Raw genomic sequence first — 23785 nt, forward strand, 5'->3', positions numbered from 1 at the left:
TAAAATACAAGCTTTCCAGCCGGGCGTGGTAGCTCCCGCCTGTAATCCCAGCACTTTGGGAGGCTGAGGTGGACAGATCACTTGAGGTCAGGAGTTCGAGACCAGCCTGGTTAATATGGTGAAACCGGGTCTCTACTAAAAATACAAAAATTAGCCAGCCATAGTCGTGCACGCCTGTAGTCCCAGCTATTCGGGAGGCTGAGGCAGGAGAATCGCTTGAACCCAGGAAGCTGAGGTAGCAGTGAACTGAGAATGTGCCATTGCACTCCAGCCTGGGTGTCGCAGTGAGGCTCCATCTCGAAAAACAAAACAAAACAAAACAACCCCCCACCTCCAACACACACAAAACAAGCTTTCCTTGTTATTTTGACCCAGATTGACATGGGCTGACATTTTAGGAAAGGCTGCTGTACAGTGAGTGGGTCACCTGGGCTGTAGTGGCACCCTCATTTGTAGTGTGGTCAAGTTATTACTGCTTTTCCCAATGGGGAATGTGAAGAGCTTTCACCTTGGTACATAAGGAGGATTTCTGGCTGAAGTGCAGCAAATCTTTCCCATCACGTCAAGTCACAACCCATGCAGAATGTGTTCCATGACCAAAAATTATTGAATAGTTCAGTGACAAGACTGATCAAACAATCTGCGAATAAGGTATTTGGAAAAATCTAACAAGTAGACCTGGGATATTTCTCCTCTTCATCCTAGTCTTCCATCCTGAAGTTCCATTTGGGAGGAACCCAATGATAATGAGTAGGAGACCAGATAAATCCACTACAGCACATCCATACAACAGATGAATGGGCAGCTCTTCATGATATTCTGCTAGGTGAAAATGGTAAGATAAGGAACAATGGCTATAATATACTATACTAGCTTTTGTCTACTAAAGCAGAAGAACCTAAGAATCTATTTTGATTTCCTCTTAAAACATATGCACAACGTAATACAAGAGCAACTAACAACAATGGATAACGTTTTGGGAAGGGTGGGAACTAAGCAGATGAGTGGCTGATAGGATAGAGAATTTGTAATGTGTATCTTTTAACATTTACTTATATGCTGAACAATGTGAATATATTACATATTATTAAAAACACCACACCCTCTAATTCCCAAATTTCTACTCACCAGTATCAGGAACTATCAATCTACCATTTTAGGCACATGGCAAGAAGAATCTAAGTAATTACATCCTCTACCCGCACCAATAAACACAAAGACTTCTGAGAATTTCTTTATGTGAGCAATTTTTAAAAATACAAAAGTCAAGAGAAAATCCCCAGAAAATATTTTCAATTAATGTTTCTGGTTTATAAAAGGTAAGTGAGATTCAGTTACACAGAGAACATATAATGTTTGGATTGTAAAACCTTCCTGTGAGACGATACATTGACACACAACTTATGAAAATAGCTTGAGATACAAAAATACAGTTGTGATCCAGCAAATGGCACCAAATTAGAACAATTTTATTATTTAACATAATACCAATGTATATACATTATCCTCCCAAATAAGAAACAATTTGATTCCAAAGTTTAAAATGTAGTTTCCAAAATGAACCCCTGTAAATTTGAAGAAAAAGAAAGCCCTGCAAATTACACAAATTTAATTTTGATCCATGACTAAAATAGGCACCCTGTACCAATCACCTTTCTCATACAAAAATGTATATTATAAATAAAACTTTCAAAAAAGATATTGGATGTTTTATTGCACATCATACAGAATGGTTACTGCTATCTGAATGGCTTTTAGCCCTTTACATTGTTAGGTGTTTAAAATATCTACTCAAATTTGGATGAAAACAATATTCTGGAGATATTATCAGATCGATGATCATATATGATATTTACCAGAAACAGGAACATATAATCTTACTGGACTGCTTCTGTCACTTTTTCTAAAATAAGAATGACTTCTATTTTCTACTGTTAAAAGTAATTACTGGAGGTTTAAACAAATTAAAAGTCCTGTTCAAATGTCAAGTTTTCTCTTTTTCAAGCAGAAACCATATGTAGAGGGATTTAACCCGGTCATTCATTTCTATGCCCTCTTAGGACCAGCCCTTCTTGAAGCACATATGTTACAGATCAGACTACAGGGTTCCTAATAATGCTGTCCATCATTAACAATTACTGTTTTTGTCTCGACATTTCCAAACATTCTTAGATGCCGTTAAACCAGCACAAACCAGCCAGAATGCTATGGCCTCAAAAACAAAAAGGTTCCTAGTAAGTTTTCTTACCATCTAGCACAGTGCCTAGCATAGAGTAGGCATGGAATAAATATTTGATGAACGAATGTAGTATCTTTTAAGACCATTTCCTATACTTATGTGAATTAATGATTTATGAGTAATATGCTGATTTAGGGTACACAGATCTAACATGACTAAACGAAAAACACATCAGACATGAAAATAGACACTGTTAGTTTCTACAATCTTGCTCCAGGACAGAACATGTATTTGAAAGGTTAAAACTATTCCAATAATAAAAATTGATTAGTCAAATATTTTTATTTTGCCAAAGAACTCTAAAAGCCTTTGGCGATTCCCAAACATACAATGAACCCCAAAAAAACACAAAACCAAATTGCACTATTACAAACAAGTCCATGAAAGTAGAAAGAAGGCGCCAGTTAAGGGACAGCAACTTCAAGGAGACGGTTGTTTTTTCGTTTACATGTTGGGACACTCCCATTTTTCTGGTTTCCCTGAATAAACTTCACACATACTTTGTCCTGTCTGAACTGTACCAAGAACCTAGGAGACAAGAATAAAACCAATTAAAGTATACACAAAACAGCTCACGGTAACAGTAACACTGGCTTTTGTATTTTAATGAATACTGATCTTGACGAGTACAGGCTGTGCATCCCTAACCTAAGCTGAAAATCTGAAATGCTCCAAACACTGAAATTTTTAAAGCACTGACATGATGTTCAAAGGAAATGCTTGCTGGAACATTTCAGATTTTACATTTTCAGATTAAGACTGAAACATTAAGTATAATGCAAATACAGTCATGTGCTACCTAACAACGCTTCAGTGAACAATGAACCACATATATGATGGTGGTCTCATAAGAGCAAAAAAATTCCTATGGCTTACTGACATCATAGCTCTCCTAATGTAGGGCAATACACTATTCACGCTTGCGGTGACTGTAAAATACCTAATTTCACTGTCAGTCATATATGATGGGGTTCCCATAAGATTATGATGGAGCTGGCCTATACAGTGGTAACATTTTTTTTGTCTTTTATACCGTATTTTTACCATACTTTTTCTATGTTTAGAGAGACAAATATTTACCTGTGTTACAATTGTCTACAGTATTCAGTACAGTAAGATGCTATGAGCAGTTGGCTATATTATAATATACAGCCTAGGTGTGCAGTAGGCTATACCATCTACTTTTGTGTAAGTACACTCTATGACATTTGCACAACAAAATCACCTAGTGACACATTTCTTAGTACGTATCCCTGTGTTAAATGACACATGACTGTATTCCAAAACCAGAAACTGGAAACACTTCTTGTCCCAAGCATTTCGAATAAGGCAGACTCAACTTGTATCACTTCTTCCCATTAGCACTTCTTACACAGAATTGTGTCAATGCAATTTACCTCCAGTAGTCCTCATTTAGCCCTAAGAAAACTAAAGTTCATTAACTCATCATATTCTAGTGAAGCAGAAAGGCTAAGAATTATCTCCGTGTTTCAAATGAAAAGACAACATGTTCTTCCATTTTTCCATGGCAAAAATATGTGGGGCCTCCTATTAAATTATCAACAAATTGAGAAAAATGAAATAAAGAATTTCACAAAAAGAAGGGATCTGGCAACCCTCTAGTCTACGGCTTATAAACACTGGTTACTCATATATGTCCTACATCATTTTTGTCAAATCTGCATAGTATGCCAATAGTTATTGCTAGCTTAATATTTCAAAATAGTAGTGACCTACAGATAAAATCAGGTGTTTGATCTACTACATATATCTTTAATATCCATTAAAAATTTATATAAAAATTATAAACATTTGGGGTGGGGGATACAAAAAAAATTATAAACATTTAAAAAATCCAGTAGTGTATAGAAATTTAAAAAATCCATTATTAATTAGTATCTTTTCCCCTTAGTGTATGATGTGGACCACTGTGGGGATAAGAGGTGACTTTAGGTGTACAAGTGAGCATCCACAGAGTGTTTTTCACATCTTCCCTGTGCTGGGGCTGTGAGGGACCCCCAGCCGTGAATGATGAGATCCCTGACATGAGGACAGTGTCACTGTGGGACATTAAGAGCTGCATCGCTGGGCCAGAAACCAGGTCTTCCCATTTCAAAACCAGTGATCTCTTCTCTCTACCATCATAATTAGCATAGCAATATGACATTTTCCATATTTTCAAGGATGGTTTTCTCAATCAATGGCACATTATTAAAGTGAGTCCACCTAACAACCACTGACCACTTACTGACATTCCCCAGTGATGTGAGGATCCATAGCTCTGCTCTGTTATACAACAGTTTCAGAGTCAAGGTCTAAAGAGGTCACATTTTGCAAACATTATCTGCTAGAGTGAAACGTGGCACATGTGTTTCTAATTCATCAGTTGTTTTATAAGGATAGTGCTTCTGATCTTTTAAATGGGTTATTTCTTTTCAACTTGAAAGCAACAAAGAAAGGACAGCTATAATTCCAGATTCAACTATTTGAGATATATCTCTGGCAAATATACTTACACCTATGTGTCTCAAAAAAAATCTTTCAGCTTTACTGAAAATTAACATATTTTAAAAATCAAACACTTTTACATTTTTGTTTTCAAAGACAGCTGTGGCCAGGCACAGTGGCTCACACTTGTCTATAATTCAGCACTTTGGGAGGCCAAGGCAAGCAGGTAACTTGAGGCCAAGAGTTTGAGACCAGCCTGGCCAACATGGCAAAACCACGTCTCTACCAAAAATACAAAAATCAGCCAGGCATGGTGGCGCATGCCTGTAACTCCAGCTACTCGGGAAGCTGAGGCAGGAGAATAGATTGCAGCCAGGAGGTTGCCATGAGCCGGGATCACATCACTGCACTCCAACCTGGGCGACAGAGGGAGACTCTGTCTCAAAATAAATTAAAAAGACCACTGGTAAGTGTAATAAATGTATAGGAACTTCTTTCCCCAATAACCTTGGCATATATTAACTGTCTCCATGTTTATAATTGATGATCAAGATTCACACTAGAGGCCAGGCATGGTAGCTCATGTCTGTAATCCCAGTACTTTGGGAAACCGAGGCAGGCGGATCACCTGAGGTCAGGAGTTTGAGACCAGCCTGGCCAACAATGGTGAAACCCCGTCACTACTAAAAATAGAAAAATTAGCAGGGCTTGGTGGTGCACGCCTGTAACCTCAGCTATTCGGGGGACTGAGGCAGGAGAATCCCTTCAATCTGGGAGGTGGAGGTTGCAGTAAGCCAAGATCTTGCCACTGCGCTCCAGCCTAGGTGACAGAGCAAGACTCCTTCTCAAAAAAAAAAATTCACACTAGAAATAACAATAGATATTATATATTGAGGATTTGCTACATACCACACTACTCTTGGCCATTTACTATGTTATTAGATCAGGCTTTAAGACAATCCTAAGAGGTCAGCACGATTATTTATCTTCACTTCATAGAAAAGAGAAAATCATCCCCAACAAACAATAACATGGAATGTATTGTTTCATGGTATTCATACCAGTTAGAATTTCAAGGTAAAAAGAACATAGATTAATTGTTTGTATTTCAACTATTTGGAAAACAAATTGTATAACTTAAATGATACACGTGTTTATGTGTGTTTCTATTGTACGCATGTATTTACACATGTATATATACACACATATATTAAAAATGTTTAATGAAACATTCACTTCAGTTTTTACTCTATTTGGGAACTTAATTTTAGAAATATAGTCATGTATCATCTAACAAAAGGGATACATTCTGAGAAATGCATCACTAGGTGATTTTGCCATTGTGCAAATATCATAGAGTGAGTGTATTTATCCAAACCTAGATGGTACAGCATGTTATTGGACTGAATACTGTAGGTAACTGCAACACAATGGTATTTGTATATCTAAACTTATGTAAACATAAAGGTACAGTAAGAATATAGTACAAAAGATAAAAATAGAGCACTTGTCTAGCGCCCTTACCATGAATGGGGCTTGCAGGCCTGGAAGTAGCTCTGGGTGAGTGAGTGAGTGAGTGAGTGGTTAGTGAACGTGAAGGCCTATGACATTACTTTACATCACATTTTAAGTATTTTTTTTTCTATCTTCAATAATAAATTAACCTTAGCTTACTGTAACTTTTTGCTTTATAAACTTTACAATTTTAAAAACGTTTTTGACCCTTTTGTTTTATTTTTGAGACCAGGTCCCAGGCTGGAGTTCACTGGAATCATGGCTCAGGGCAGCCTTGACCTTCCGGGACTCAGATGATTCTCCCACCTCAGCTTCCTGAGAAGCTGGGACTACAGGTACATGCCACCACACTGACTTTTTAAATTTTTTGTTGAGACGGGGTTTTCACCATGTTGTCCAGGCTGGTCTCAAACTCTTAAGCTCAAGCAATCCACCGGCCTTGGCCTCCCAAAGTGCTGAGATTACAGGCATGAGCCTCTGGGCCCGGCTGTTTTTGGCTCTTTTGTAATAACACTTAGCTTAAAACACAACACTTTGTACAGCTGTACAAAAATATTTTCTTTATCTGTATTCTATAAACTTTTTCCTATTTATAACATTTTAGTTTTTTAATTTTTACTTTTAAAACTTTTTGTTAAAAACTAAGATAGAAATACACACATTAGCTTAGGTCTACACAGGGTCAGGATCATCAGTGTCCCTGGCTTCTATCTCCATGTCTTGTCCCACTGGAAGGTCTACAGGGGTAATAATATGCACGGAGCTAGCATCTCCTAAGATAACAATGCCCTCTGAAAAACCCCCTGAAGGACCTGCCCGAGGCTGTTTTACAATTAACTTTTTAAGTATGTAGGAATATACACGAAAATGAAGATTCAATAGTATAGTAAATACATAAACCAGTAACATCATTTATTATCATTTTCAAGTGTTACATACTGTACATAATTGTATGTGCTTTTACTTTTATACAACTGGCAGTGAAGCAGGTTTGTTTACACCAGCACCACAAACATGTGAGTAGTGCCTTGTGCTACAATATTACAACAGCTGTGACATCACTAGAGATAAGAATTTTTCAGCCCCACTACAATCTTAGGGGACCACCATCATCTGTGCGATCCATCGCTGACCAAAATGTCCTTATGTGGTGCATGACTGTACTATCATCTTGTAGGTTAACCTTAAGATGCAATCTATGTACACACTGAACAGCTTGGAAGTTTAAGGACTAGAATTTTAAGGCAGTTGAATCTCTCAATGAATTCAATTCTCACTTCTATGTGTGCAAGTTTAAATTCCACTAAAGAGGCCGGGCACGGTGGCTCACACTGTAATTTCAGCACTTTGGAAGGCTGAGGCAGGCGGATCACCTGAGGTCAGGAGTTTGAGGCCAGCCTGACCAACATGGAGAAACCCCATCTCTACAAAAAATACAAAATTAGCTGGGTGTGGTGGCGCATGCCTATGATCCCAGTTACTCAGGAGGCTGAGGCAGGAGAATCACTTGAACTCGGGAGGTGGAGGTTGTGGTGAGCCGAGATCACACCAATGCACTCCAGCCTGGGCAACAAGAGCGAAACTCCGTCTCAAAAACAGAAAAAAAAGATCTCACTAAAAAGTAAACAAGACTTTGACTCTCTTTCCATAAACTGACATCCACTTATCCATGATTTCAGAATCTGGGTTTGTTAAGAGTACTTCTGCTTCTGAGAAAGATAAAACAAGGAAGGGTTTAGTCACTAAACTTCATGTGTTTTCAACACTGGTTCTATAGAGCTGGTGAAATCACTTAGGGCTGATGCATTAAGGAACAGGCACCCCTGCCTATGACTTTGAAAATTTTTGTTTAAATTTAAAATGCTCCCTAAGGAGATTCATGATCCTTACCTATAAACTTCCTCTCCAGGCTTCCTGTGCCAGCTGAGGAAGGGACCCACAGGTGCTACACAGAGTCCTATGAACTGTTTTATCTATTTTTATGAGACCAATCAATAATTAGGCACTGGAGAAGGAAAGGCATTATAATGCTGTCCAGTGTTTGTTTTCTTCACATGGCCACACTGTAAACTGAATCTTCGCTCGGACAACTATGTTTACTGAATGCTTATGGCATCCAGAACATCACGTGGTCTCTGCGACAGGGCAGGGCCCTTGCTGCCTAGAAGTGAACTGTCCCCCTTTACCAGATGGCACACCTCCGAACACAAGCTGTGAGAGCTGCTGAAGGGGTTCTGTGGTTGACTATGTTTAGGAAACGCAGCATATGCTATCCCCCTAAAGCTCCTCAGGAGAATCACAAGATTTCATAAGTAATGTAGTGAAGAAAGATGTAGGCTCTGACAAGTAATGTAGTGAAGAAAGATTGAAAATTTCCATCAGAGAACAATTTTTTCACAGTATATCGTTATTAGTGTCCTGTATGAGTAATGTTCCTAGAATCCCGGTCTGGGAAATGCTTAAAAGTAGTAATTGTTTGTGGTCTGGATGTTGGTGTGATTTCCTTTCTGTGTAAAGATGAGTTTATTCACGTAGTGGGACAACTGTGAGACTGCCTCGTCTGTACACTGAGGAGCTTCTGCTGTCTGGAATAAGTATGATCTTCCCATGGTGAGTGAGAATTAGCAGCCCCACCAAAGCCCATTATCCCAGATTACGAAAAACTTTATTATAAAGGGATTTTAAAGCTCTAATAGGCCTTAACATGTTAAATCCTTAACTGAAACACAACCATTATCTTTTTTCCTAATATTCTTTGTTTTATGAGAAAGGTCTCATTAACAAGAAAAGTTATTTAGTCCAAACAGCAATTTCCAATATAGAGTATACAGGAAGCCCAACTTCCCATCCAAATCTAAACATTGTGAGTGTTCAATGAGAACTTAAGATAAGACCACAGCACTGTAAAATCCTAACACATCAAAGAGAGTCTGACTTATAAAGGGGCAGAAACTGGTGTAAATTTATTTTAGAAAGACTTTTAGGAAGAGTTGAAACAGAATAGACTAGAAAGCTCTTTTTTTCTTTTCTTTTTTTTTTTTTTTGAGACAGAGTCTCGCTCTGTCGCCAGGCGCCAGGCTGGAGTGCAGTGGCAATCTCGGCTCACTGCAACCTCTGCCTCCCAGGTTCAAGCAATTCTCCTGCCTTAGCCTCCTGAGTAGCTGGGACTACAGGCGCGTGCCACCACGCCCAGCTAATTTTCGTATTTTTAGTAGAGACGGGGTTTCACCATGTTGGCCAGGATGGTCTCAATCTCTTGACCTTGTGATCCACCTGCCTCAGCCTCCCAGAGTGTTGGGATTACAGGCATGAGCCACCGCGCCCGGCCCTAGAAAGTTCTTAATTAGAAAAGAATGTAACTTCCTGAGCAATCTAGACATGCAAAGAAGTATACAGCCAGGTAAACGATCTATTGAAAGGTAATCAATTACGTATAATCAGGATAGTAACTCAGATTTGTCAAAAAAACTTACATAGATAGATTCAATAAATGGGGGGATGCCCCAACCTGTATGCAAATCACTAACTTCTATAATCAGAACCCTAATGGGAAACTGAAGAAGCAAATTTCAAATTTATACCAGTCTCAGACGTCACTACATCAAAGAGGCCTCCCTGACCTCCTATCAAAAATACTCTCTGATTCTTAACCAAAAGGGTTAAGAATCCCTCCATAAACATTTGTCATTAGCCAAAATCTTATCAGTTATTTCATCATTTTGTTTGTATGTACTGGTCTCTTCCACTAGGATGTCAGGTACATGAGGTCAGAGACTTGATCAGTGTCATTCGCTGCCCATTTATCATGTGGAACAACTACTAGACACATACCTGGTACTGAATAAGTAGTTGTATTAATGAATGAGATCAGAGAGTTGAGCTAAAAGACGAAAGCTGAAAGAGAAAAAGTATATTCAAATAATACATGAACGTACTCATCGGAAATCTCAATATTGAGCTTCTGTTTGGTTTGGCTGAGAGTTGTGCGATAGAGCTTGGTGGCCATTTCAATCAGGTGATCACTGCTGAAGAGAAAATCTCCTTTACTAGCTGCTTCTGAGCCCTGCAAGGACAAACCGAGAGTCGGTCATAATTAAAGCTAAGAGGTCAATGTTTACAGGGTTGGCTAAAAATGTATTTACAATCTCTTTAAAACATCAGATCCTGGAATCCATTCTCCCAAGGTAAACAATAATGACAAAAGCAGTGTTTCTTCCAACGTGCTCAGAGCACTTTAGCAAGGTTACCTCACCCCCTCCTACCCAAAGTCTGTGGACGGAGCAGAAGAACCATCTGCATCACTTAGAGGTTGCTAGAAAAGCAGAATCTCAGGCCCTACCACAGCCCTAGTGAATATGAAACCATAACAACCTTTGGGTATGAGTTTACACATTCAGGTTTGAGGAGCATGGACCTAACCTGCAATTCATCTGAAGGACCTGATTAAAAAACTTGTCTGTGATTGGTTAAAGCCCTAATGACAACACTTCCCACAAATATCCTAGGGCAGTGGCTCTCAGCCTTAGCTGTGCAGGGAATCATCTCGGTTTATTTAAAAAAACTATGGTGTTGGCCGGGCGCAGTGGCTCACGCCTATAATCCCAGCACTTTGGGAGGCCGAGACGGGTGGATCACAAGGTCAAGAGATTGAGACCATCCTGGTCAACATGGTGAAACCCCATCTCTACTAAAAATACAAAAATTAGCTGGGCATGGTGGCACATGCCTGTAGTCCCAGCTACTCAGGAGGCTGAGGCAGGAGAATTGCTTGAACCCGGGAGACGGAGGTTGCGGTGAGCCGAGATCGCGCCATTGCACTCCAGCCTGGGTAACAAGAGCGAAACATCGTCTCAAAAAGAAAAAAAACTATGGTGCTTATGCCCCCTTCTGAGAAATTCTAATTTGATTACACAGGTGTATGCCCTGGGCACCAGCATTTTTAAAGTTCCCAAGCTGTTTAAACGTGTCACTGAGGTTGAGAATCACTGTCCTAGTATTTGATATGCCCCCTTTAAAAGAGACCCAAAATAGGGTAAACAGGCTAAGGGAAGCTTTGGGGATTTTTCTAAGTTTAGGGTGGGCCAGAAAGTAACATTTATCAGCTAGACACATGTCCCTACATATAAGTATTTGCTAGCTTTTGTTTATTTAGTGACTACGTGTTATGTGACAGGCCCTGTCCCTCCAGTGTCTCATTTAATCCTTACAACAATGCAATGAAGTAGGCACTCTTACTATCCCCATTTTAAAGATGAGAAAAAATAGGTAGGCACACACAAGTTAAATGCCTTGGCCAAAATCATCATAAAGGGAGTGAGACCAACTCCAGAATCTACATATAACCACTGCATTCAAGCCAGGAGTCCTGGTTAAGGTAAAGGCACACAACATTACAAATTATTTAGGTTAAAATTAACTGTCAGTTATTTTATTTTAGTTGTATCCTTTAATTTCAACCCTCAGATTAGAGATGAACATTAAGACATTTACTAAGTTGATATATAGAAAAAACAGGAGAAAACAAAATTTAAAACATCTTGATATTTCTATATATTAGTTTTAAAAAGTGAAGTAAATTTGTCAATAAAAATGATTAACTTTATTCAATTACTGAAAAACTGAGCTTGAGATTTGATGTAGGGATGAATATCCAAAATTCGCAAATTAGCAAGGCAGATATATAAACTGCCATAGGATTAGTCAGATGCAGAAATTTTTAAATCAATGGCTGAGAAATTAAGTGCAGAAATCTTTGTTACACCATTAACTAAAGCTTTACCTCTTTGAGGTGGACGGCGAAGAAGCCATCATTTTGTGAGCTCATTGATACCTTGGTCACATCTACCAAGGGAACCTCTGACTTGATTTGTCCAGACTTTTGGTCAGCAAGAAGGAGATTATTATTTGTTAAGAGGAAAATCCGAGATGTACTCTAAAACAAAATAAAAGATCATATAAACCAATGATCAAAAATACTCAAAAATGGCCCAGGAGTTTAAGGCATTATTTGCAAAAATGCATGTATTATTCTAATATCCTTCAACAAACACACCTATGTAAACCAAGAACACAGTAAAGAACATCAATGATATGTTTTATTTCATAAAAATTTCAGAGAACAAGCAAAATTCCACCTAAACTTAAAGGTAAGGGGAAATAGCCCCCTTCACGGTTAACTCTACTGAGAACATGAAATGCAAATTTTTACATTCAGAAAACAGGATGACTAACCCAACTAACAGCTACTTTTTATCAGTCTTCAGGGTTAGCATTTTTACCTTCCCATTAGCACGGTTAATTTTGTTCACGACTTCAGCAATGATAATCTTTTCTTCAATGGCATCTTTGAGTTTCTTATACTTGGGGTTCTTGTTGATTTCCAGGTAAGCCCCTTGGAATGGCTGCCCAACACTAAAGGAAAAAAATTCCTGCACATTAGAAATAGCTTCAAATGAAAGTACTACCAAAAAAAGGAAATAGGTCAGTTGATTCTAAGGAGTAGCTGAGAACTTCATAAAAAGGGATTTCAATTTATTTTATATATTACACTTGTACCTGTCCTAAATATAAGTTGGAATGAAACCTTAAACCTATTTCAAATAGATTTTTGAGGTGATCATGGCATTTGGTGGGCAGGACTTTGATGATAATCTTATTACATGGAACAATCAAGATAGAAATCACTCATAAGAACAGCTAAGACTCAAATACATGGCCTGGTGAGAAGGAAAAGGCAATTTCTTCTCATCTGTTAATATAAAGTTAACAGCTCACAAAGGATTTAGTAATGCCTTCAAACAATATGTGGCAGTGAAAAAAGAGCTGAAATCATTACCATCACCTGCTCTAAAGAAAAATTTCATTTCTCACAGAGAATAAGAAAATCAATAGGCCTCTTGGGAAAGAACAGATCCAGAGCAATCACTTTAGAAGAAAACTACAGAACACTTAATATTAACACGTAACTTTGGTTCTAAGTAGGCAATACAGATGGTCCTTAACTTGGTTCAACTTAGGGTTTTTCAACTTTACAATGGTACTCATACAACCATTCTTTCTTTCACTTTCAGTACAGTGGTCAATAAACCACATGAAATATCTAGCACTTTATTATAAAACAGGCTTTGTGTTAGATGATTTTGCCCAACTGTAGGCTAATGTTAAGTATGCTCAGGATGTTTAAGGTAGGCTAGACTAAGTTGTGGCATTCAGTAGGTTAGATGTATTAAATGCATTTTCCACTTATGATGAGTCATCTGTATGTAACTGTATCATCAGTTAAGCAGCATCTTTATCTGAATGGAGAATCAAGACTCTTCTCCTAGAATATGCCTCTAAATGGACAGAAGTAAGCAAAGCAAATGTTCAGAATCAGAGCAATTTTTTTTACAAACAAATTTTTGTTAGAGGTTAATTGTGCACTTATCACTAAGATGTCAATTTCCCTGAAGACTTGTCAAGGGACTCTTTCAGGACAGCTTCATCAAAGGCACCAAAGAAAAACTGCTGCTTCAAGGGATCGACAAGCTCCTTTTGAGCTACAAAGTTCTGGCAATTTGCAAATACAACTTTAAATGCTTATGTTGTGGGTGGAGGATCAGGGAAGAAAAATCCACGTAGGTGGTCAGCGTTTCACAGCTCTCAGGAAATAAAAGGCCAACTCCCATAAGAGCTGCCACTTCCCAGGGTGGTGGGAAGCTAAATTATTCCACCTCTCTCACTGCTGTGGGGTGAGTGTGCCACTATCCCTGAAAACTGATAAGACTACCCAAAAAGGACTTGGCTTGAAGTTAACTTTTTTGGTTCCTAATCAAATGTGTTTTAAATTATAAAAATGTTAACCGCCTTTTAAATTGTGTCCTCAAAAATGCATTTTCCAGCCTGCAGTTTCTGAAGAGTCATCCACAGGGAATGTTCATTAAGAAGGTTACTCTCTAATTTAGAAATGTATTTTTAAAAAGCTGAATAAAATTAGTTGCTGAAGCAAGCATCTAGACAGATTCTCCTGTCCGAATATGCTTTATATAATAGGCACTTTGGATTTAGACACTGTGTTTGACTTAAGAGAGTATATGTCACCTCAAGTAGCCACATCAGCCAACCAAGGAAGCTGTACAATTTAAAATATTTAAACCCAGTGAGTCTGGCAATGTATGTTCATTTAATCCTTTAAAAGGAAGATATTTCAAAATGCATATAAAGTCATAGAGAATATAAACTTAACTTATGTGATAAATGTGACTATACCCAGCATTTATAATACATTCTTTCTAGGCCATTATTTGGGAGAAGCTTAAAGTTGTTATAGATTTGGCTTGAAATTGTACAATCTACTTTTTTATAAACACCAGATGAAAATGGGATAAGATTGCTGGGGGAAAATGATAAATGTGGGAGATGTCAGACTATTTGGATAAATAGTCTTTACCAAGGACTTCACTTGCTAAACTTGGAATTGGTGTTCCTTCTTCTTCTGAGTCCATAGTGTCTACAATAAAGGAACTGAACTTGCTGTACAGGCCACAGAAGTCGTATCTGTTGAGTTAGTAGCCCAAAGGGCACCACGGACCAGTGCTCAAGCTACACTCAAAAAGTACTACCCTGGCTCGCACTCTCATTTACCTTAGAAATCAGTTTCTAAGACTGATTTCTTTTTTTTTTTTCTTTTTTTTTTTTTTACTTTCTTTCATCTCTCTAAGACTGATTTCTTAGAAGACTGGAATGGTGATTAAAGTACACTGCCAACTGAAATTTGGCCAGTCTTTGAAAACTATGGAAAAGGAACAGGAATTTACAATGCAAGCTTATCTTAACAGCCTATATAATTTTTATGTTAAATGACTTCTAATTATTTAGTAACGTGTTCGAGCTAATGCTAATGGAGTGAAACCAACAACTGTAACTTCATTTCATTAAACGGCACCACAGAAGCCATGGTGCAAACGTGTTTATATCAAGCTGATTATAAAATGATTCACAGAATTAAAAATCGCTCATCTAAGACTGAAATCAAACACTACTTGAAAAGGCATACAAATATACTTGAGAAATGTTTAAAATCCTGAATTTTATGGGTAAAGCAAAGCCATAATACCTAGATGGGTATAAAGCCTTCTTGTCTTTGAAGAGTTCACTGGCTTCTAGTTTCTCTTCATAAATAAGTTTCTGCTGGTCTGTAAACTGATCTCTGTATTTTTTACACTGTGAGATATGAGAAGAAAGAAACAAAACATCATTTATATAAATAAATCATTACTCATTCTTAAATATGCTAAGACAATTAAACAGCAACAAGAGTAAGGGAGAAAGTGCACAAAACATTCACTAAAAAGGCCAAAAACATTTTCCCTTGTGGGTTTTAAAAAGTCTGTCTTGGAACATGTCAGAAAGACTATTATTTGTATTGTAGAACCTGGGATGCTTCTTCAAAACACACCAGGGCCTAGTGGGCATGAGCCATGCAAGTAGTATTTCCCCCTACTCTGTCAGTCCTTGGAAATCCTCTAGTCCTGAGGCTGTCACTCTTCTAGAGAGACAGTACAAATACTGTGCATCACAGTCTACTAAGCACATTTCCACACACACAGAAAATTGACACAAAAGCATCACAAAACAATACTCGATCCTTTCTGTTACACTCTGCTATTTTCTATTCTATTGTCTTTCACTGAAAAACGCTGTTAGTAATCTACTAAATTGATTTCATGACTCACAAATATGCTATGACCTACAGTTTGAAAACCACTACTCCAAATCCCCCCACTACCATTTTATAATAGAGACAAGGGACCTGAGATAGTCCTTTTCACTCCAACTCTGAAGCTGCAATCAAAGGAGACGGTGGCCAGGGGAGCAGCCGGTTTTTAAGATGAGCATCCTAGAAATTCAGTTACAGGTGGGGTCAAGTGCTACTGAAATAATGGCATGAAGAAATGTTAGCATTGCTGCTGACCCTTTCAACGGAAAGGCTCCTTTTAGGAATAAACAGCCCTCATCTCCCACCTCCAATCCAATGGAGGGAAGGGGGAGATCTCAGAGCCAGGGGAGGGCAGAGGTCGTGCAGATCCATGGCATTGGGAGCTTCCCGTCATTATTTTTGAAAAGAGTTTCTGGGTTAGACTCAAAAAAAGAGACAAGCAATTAAGAGGCTCATGAATTTCACTAAATTCGCTGGAAAACAAAACTCAGAATCCAGTTCCTTATGTTGTACGGTACCACTCATCAAGCTAATCAGCGACAATGTCACTCTATACATACATGATTCTGATAAACAACAAGCCCACCCTGTTGCGCAGGAAAGAGTTTCCTGGAGGATGTATCTACTGAGCATTCATTTACTAAACACATGCCCTTCCATCTAATGATTTTATTACATCTGATAACTGCATATATTTACTATTTCACATAACAACTGACTAGGTTATCGAAATAAGCTCAACATCTATACAAGCACCCCCTGTGCTCCATGCTGGGCAACATCTAAAGTACAAGCCATGTTCTCGCATAAAATAAGAAAGCTAAAAATAAAAGGCAATATAGAACAGATTTCCAGCTTCCCTGTAATTTAGGTAGAGGACGTGTTACTATGTTTAGGAATGGGGAAAACCCTTTTTTCCTGAAGTTCATCAAAGTGTGTGTGTTCACATGTATTATCTGATTATGTGTTCTGTACATCTGATAAACTCTTTAATTTGCAGTATTTAATTATGTTGCCCAAAGGTGTTCAAATTTTATGATTTCTCTGTCCTGTAGTATTCCTTTAGACAAAGAGAGAAACAAAGGAACAAAAACTTGAACTACTTGAGAGCAGCTGGAACCTGGAATGGAAAGAAAATGCAGCCCTGTGCTCCCCGTTCCAGCCCCGGCCGAGAAGCACTGACGGGGAATGCCTGAGCTGCGGCAGGGGCTCTCATAGCAACTCAATACAGTGCATGGGGGAAAATCACCATAAAGTCCTCAAGTAATCCTCTTGGAGGCAAAGGAAGAATGTGTTACAGTTTTGATTTTATGTAAAACACTCAAAATAAATAAGAAAGTCTCTAAAAGATCTAACATGACATTTTTTACCCTCCACAAGTGGAAAATCCTTTTTAGCTCCTTATGAGTAGAATCCAAGAATAAGTAAGGTCTTGAGGGCCAATTCTTGTCTATTGGAGATAAGGAAGGCATCTTATTTTTCATTTCCAAGAAGTATTTTTGCACCTGTGTTGGGTTTGACAGAAAATACTAGATGAGAAAAATATACCACAAAAGACACTGTTTTATATACATTATGATCAAATAAACCATAGTGGAATTTATTTAACTTTGGAATTTATAAAATGTAACTCATCTGGGAAGTCTCTATTCCACTCTTTCATACTGGTTGGGGAAATGTGACTTCCACCAAATGGTTAAGAGAAAAAAAAGAATACTAATGCTAACACTCACACTAATACTAACACTCATATTAACACTAATACCAGCCTGCTTTATAGATACTGTCTAAAATGCAGCCACTAGTCAGTCACACAGGCTATGTTTGCATTTTAAGTAATTAAATTAAATTTTAAAAATCTGGTTCCTCAATGACACTAGTTACACTTCACATGGTTAATAACCACATGAGGCTAGTGGCTGGCTATTCTATTGCACTTCAAAGTTATAGAGTGTTTTCATCACTGCAGAAAGATCCACTGGACAGTGCTACTCTGGAGTATGTAATATGTGCCTGGTCCTGCACTTATCGTTACTTTATTTCAATCTTCACAACAACTCTATGAGGCTAGTGCCACTATTATCCCCATTTTACAGATGAGAAAATAAGGTTCACAGAAGTTAGAATTTGCTCAAGTCAGAAGGCTCTAAGCGGCAGTGGAGGCTGGCTCCAGAGTTTGTAGTCTGCTCAGCACTACAAATACCTCTCTGAAAAATGGAGAACTCCAGAGTCCATGCTGGTAGAGCTGCACAGCCTGGCTCTCTGTCACCCCTCTCCCCACTAACTTCTTGCCAGCCTTGCCCTGCCACAGCTCATGGCAGTTTCACAGAGTAAGGCCCTGGCTTTCTTGGATCCACTTTCCCCCAAAAATTCTCTCTGTCAAATAAGGCAAACACTGTATTGATCATATACGAACCACTAACAACTCTTTCTTACTCAATCTACCTGAATTTGGGGGAAGATGATTTTAAAAGGTTACTCTCAGTGTCACAGCTATGATTTAATCATTATTTAAAAAGTCACTTTTGTCATTTAAGAAAAGGCACATTTTATGGAGTTGGTGATATTAAGTGGGTAATTCCATAATGCTAATTAGCCACAGACATAAAGTGTCAACTTACAATTCTCTGAAGTGTAAATTCATAGATTTTCTTTCCAGCATTGGCTCTGAAGAATTTCCTGTATTCTCTACGTACCTTTAAAAAGAAGATACAGGTTACAGTGGTTAATGTGTGGCTGGTGCAGAGGTCCATAATGAAACACCTCTATTAAAAATGAGAAAGTGTGAAAGAAGCCAATTTTTAAGTGTCCTTTCTGGATTTAGTAAAATAATTGAAGCACATCCACACAGTGGATCTTAAGTCAGAGAGAAAGAAATTGAGAGATGTAAAATGATAAAACCAGAATGAACTGATGTTTTAAATCCTCTTAGTAGTTTTTGAAGAATCTGATGACTTGACAAGAAATATTTTACAGGCACAGCTGCAAACTCATCCAAATTAACGTACATTAAAAAAATGTATAAAATAATGTTCCCTCCAGATTGTTTTCTAAAAGGCAAAAAGAAAAAAAAAGTCTGAAGAACTGTATCTGTTTCCAAAAGCCTTGCATAGAAGATAAGGCTTTAGTAAGTTCTACATACTGAGAACAGAATATGGCTAAAAATAAGAACTTAAAAAGAAGCTTTTAAACTACCATTATCTTCCATTTCATTGCATTAATTTTTCTCTACCATCTCTATTCCCATCAAACTTAACGTTATCAGAGCACTTAAAACATCATATTAGAGTTTTAGTTCACACATTTTTTTCTTGCTACATTTGCTTCATATACTAATGTTTAACAAATAACAGTAACTAGAGTGTTTGCATAACAAATAAATGAATGATATAAATTTTGAAATTGAGGAAAAAATATACTAAGTATTTATTACCACCCAGATATAAATGGGAGAGTTAGAATTTAGTAAAATATTAGCCTATCTGAATAATCCAGACATTATCTATCTTTTTTCTTTTCTCTCTAGTTTTCTAGGTTTAACTGCACATGTTCAAAATATTTCTACATTAGGGGATGTAAGGTAGTAATCTACTAACCAAATTCAGCTTATAGATAAATGTTTTATATGCATATTTTTAAGTGAAGAGCTTAATATAATAATTCAGACTGCAGATTTCTCTTAAAATTGTCTAAGATCTAGCAACAGTGAGGCCTACTCCTATATAATAAGGGCCACGGAGACCAAAGTAGCTGCTGTTGCCTTTAGATGAGACATGCATGCTCCAAACTACACGAGTCCCCTTTGCTCCTGTTCCACCTCCCATCTGCTGCTTTCCTCATCTGTGTGACCAACCTGGTACCTCTGAGCATTTGAGCACCAGACCCATTCTCTACATCTAAAGATTATTAAGGTTTAAAAACTGTAACAAATATCATATAGGCCGTTTTCCTTTTACAGGCATACCTCATTTTAATGCACTTTGCAGACATTGCGTTGTTACAAATTGAAGGTTTGTGGCAACCCTGCCTCAAACAAGCCCATAGCACCATTTTTCCAACAGCATGTGCTCATTCTGTGTCTCTGTGTTAAATTTTGAGAATTCCTACGATATTTCAAACTTTTTCATTATTATTCTATCTGTAAGATGGCAAACTTAATAAGAAGCGTTGTGTGTATTCTGACTGCTCCACCCACTGACCAGTCTCTCATCTCTCTCCCTCTCCTTGGGCCTCCCTTCTTCCCTAAGACACAGCAATATAGAAATTAATTGGTAGGGCGTGGTGGCTCACGCCTGTAATCCTAGCACTTTGGGAGGCCGAGGTGGGTGGATCACCTGAGGCCAGGAGTTCAAGACCAGCCTGGCCATCATGGTGAAACCCCATTTAAAAAAACAAAACAAAACAAAATTAATTAATAACCCTACAATGGCTTCTTAGTGTTCAAGTGAAAGGAAGGGTCACACACTTCTCATTTTAAATCGAAAGTCAGACATGATTACGCTTAGTGAGGAAGGCATGTCAAAAGCTGAGGCTGACCAAAAGCTAGGCCCCTTGTGCCAAACAGTTAGCTAAGTTGTGAATGCAAAGGAAACGTTCTTGAAGGAAATTAAAAGTGCTATTCCAGTGAACACACGAATGATAAGAAAGTGAAACAGCCTCATTGCTGCTAAGGAGAAAATTTTAGTGGTCTGGATAGAAGATCAAACTAGTCACAACATTCCTCTAAGCCAAGGCCTACTCCAGAGCAATGCCCTAACTCTCTTCAATTCTACGAAGGCTGAGAGAGGTGAGGAAGCCGCAGAAGAAAAGTTTAAAGCTAGGAGAGGTTGGTTCATGAGGGTTAAAGAAAGATGCAGCAAGTGCTGATATAGAAGCTGCAGAAAGTTATCCAGAAGATCTAGTTAGGATCATTGATGAATGTGGCTCCACTCAACAACAGATTTCCAGTGTAGACAAAACAGCCTTCTATTGGAAGAAGATGCCATCTAGACTTTCATAGCTAGACAGGAGAAGCTAATGTCTGGCTTCCAAGGACAGGCTGATTCTCTTGTTAAAGGATAATACAACTGCTAACTTTAAGTTGGAGCTAATGCTCATTTACCATTATAAAAATCCTACAGCTTAAGAATTATGCTAAATCTACTCTGTGTGCTCCATACATGGAACAAAGCCTGGATGATAGCACATCTGCTTACAGCATGGTTTACTGACTACCTTAAGCCCCATATTGAGACCTACTGTTCAGAGAAGAGATAACTTTCTATTAGTGCACACCAACAAGGCACTTGGTCACCCAAGACCTCTGATGAGGTATACAAGGAGATTAATGTTTTCATGCCTGCTAACACCAGCATCCGTTCTGCAGCTCACGGATCAAGGAGTAATTTCCAATCTTATGATTTATGAAATACATTTTGTAAGCCTATACCTGCCATATATAGTGTTTCCTCTGGCGGATCTGGGCAAAGTAAATTAAAAACCTTCCAGAAAAGAGCCATCATTCTGGATGCCATTAAGAACATTTGTGATTCATAGGAGGAGGTCACAACAGCCACATTAACGTAAGTTTGGAAGAAGTTGATTACAACTCTCATGGATGACTTGGAGGGGACTCAAAACTTCAGTGGAGAAAGTAACTGCAGATGTGGCAGATATGGTAAGAGAAGTAGAATTAGAAGTGAAGCCTCAAGATGGGGCTGAATTGCTGCCATCTCAAAATAAAATGTAAATGAATGGAGAGTTGCTTCTTATGGATGAGCAAAGAAAGTAGTTTCCTGAGATGGAATCTACTCCTGATGAAGATGCTGTGAACATTGTTGAAATGACAATATATATATATTTTTTTTTTGAGACAGAGTTTCGCTCTTGTTACCCAGGCTGGAGTGCAATGGCGCGATCTTGGCTCACCGCAACCTCCGCCTCCTGGGTTCAGGCAATTCTCCTGCCTCGGCCTCCCGAGTAGCTGGGACTACAGGCGCACACCACCATGCCCAGCTAATTTTTGTATTTTTAGTAGAGACGGGGTTTCACCTTGTTGACCAGGACGGTCTTGATCTCTTGACCTCGTGATCCACCCGCCTCAGCCTCCCAAAGTGCTGGGATTACAGGCGTGAGCCACCGCACCCGGCCGAAATGACAATATTCTTTAAGCTTAGTTGACAAAGCCAGTGGCAAGGTTTGAGAAGATTGATTCCTATTTTGAAAGAAGTTCTACTCTGGGTAAAATGCTATCAAATGGCAACATATGCTATACAGAAATCTTTCATGAAAGGAAGTCAATCTATGTGGCAAACTTCATTGTTGCCTTATTGTAGGAAATTGCCACAGTCACCACAACCTTCAGCAGCTACCACTCTCATCAGTCAGCAGCCATTGACATCAAGATAAAACAAGACAAGACCCTCCATCTGCAAAAATATCACAACTTGCTGAATGCTCAGATGATGGTCAGCATTTTTTAGCAATAAAGTATTTGTAAAGTATGTACTTTGGCTTTTTAGATATAATGCTATGAGATACTTAATAGCCTATAGCACAGACAGTGTAAACATAATTTTTATACGCACTGGAAAACAAAACATTTGTGTGATTCGCTTTACTGTGATATTCACTTTATCGCAGATATCTGGAACTGAGCCTGCGATGTATCTGAGGTATGCCTGTTTTCATATTCTAGTTACTGATTATCATCTGTCATTTAGCCATGGAGTTGTCAGATCCACAGACATTTCTAATCTCAAACTTATAAGGTGAGAAGGGACAAGAAGAAGAAAAATGTTACCTATTAACTGGCTCCTGAAATTATAACAGCATAGGAAAGCAGGCAAGTTAAAGTGAAGTTCCACAAGAATATATCCTTAAAAATATACCTGAAGTCCTACTGTATTTAGTTGAGCCTCACTATAACTGAACTAATTGCTACATGCATGCTGGTATTCCACAGGGCAGGTCATTTCTTCCAAAATACAACTAGAGACCCTAAAAAGTCTCGTGACAACATGCTGACATATACAATGGTGCCCCTTAGGGAACTGGGAGTCTTAAAAAGGCCCACTGCACTTTGTAATTATTTCCACAAGAAAAGTCAATCATTTGAGAGGGCAAACTATCACTCATATTAACATAATTCTCTTTGAGGAAGAAAACATACAAAATTATTACATTCTTGGACTTCAAGTAAGTTTGATCTTACTTCATATAACAATACTGGTAATATAGTAAAGTACTTTCGTTTTGTTAGAGACTGAGAGGAAAAAAGCTTTGCCTAGAGTATGCCAAGTTACTTCTGCTAAAATAATATTCCCCTACAAACTGAATTTGCTTTGCAGTTTGCAAGTGCACACTTTTAATGCAAAAAATATTTTGAAAATATATGCAGTTAAACCCAGAAAACTGAAGATAAACATATTACTGATGGAAATCATTTTAGGGAGCAAAATCCTGATTCAACGTTATTTTCCTACCTTTTATGAAAATTAGAATGCAAATTAGAAGATGTGAATTAAATGGAAAAATATTCAGTTTTGTTTGTCTTAAAAAAAAACTGGTTATAGAGCTTGTTCAGAGTTCTTCAAACAGAACATCTGTTAAAATTCATATTTAAGTTACTTCTTAATTACTTCAAATATTACTTGGTAAATACTCAGTATAATCAAAAAGGATAATTTACTAAAGTTTATAGGCTGAAAGTTTATAGAAAAAAATACAGATTGTTCAAATCAGGCTTCAGGGATGTTTCTAATGGTTGTTCAGATTTAGAGTTAATTTCTCAGATAATATTCAAATATTTAGAGCAACAGCAAATGTCATAGGATTAATGTAAAAACAACAATAAGGAAGTGTCAGAAAGGGGCCTAATTATCCCAAAAAGGCAATATGGATGGCTT

At 38.0% G+C, this 23785-nt stretch overlaps 1 protein-coding gene across 7 annotated transcripts in view; it reads right to left on the reverse strand.

Moving 5' to 3' along the window:
- Window positions 1–1448: 1448 nt before the first annotated feature.
- Window positions 1449–23785, reverse strand: part of MYO1B (myosin IB) — a 185816-nt gene continuing 163479 nt past the window's right edge. For all 7 annotated transcript variants that reach the window (XM_064373229.1, XM_064373227.1, XM_064373228.1 and 4 more), the window contains 7 exons: window positions 18521–18595; window positions 17270–17404; window positions 15297–15403; window positions 12481–12613; window positions 11982–12134; window positions 10138–10265; window positions 1449–2767 (listed from right to left, as the gene is read on the reverse strand). In XM_064373229.1, the coding sequence (XP_064229299.1) occupies window positions 2644–2767; window positions 10138–10265; window positions 11982–12134; window positions 12481–12613; window positions 15297–15403; window positions 17270–17404; window positions 18521–18595 (855 nt within the window). In that variant the 3' untranslated portion in view covers window positions 1449–2643. The remainder of the gene's footprint in view (window positions 2768–10137; window positions 10266–11981; window positions 12135–12480; window positions 12614–15296; window positions 15404–17269; window positions 17405–18520; window positions 18596–23785) is intronic.

This window comes from Aotus nancymaae, unplaced genomic scaffold (genome assembly GCF_030222135.1).
Source record: "Aotus nancymaae isolate 86718 unplaced genomic scaffold, 86718_ANA_hifiasm-v0.15.2.pri h1tg000008l, whole genome shotgun sequence".
Lineage (NCBI taxonomy): Eukaryota > Metazoa > Chordata > Mammalia > Primates > Aotidae > Aotus > Aotus nancymaae.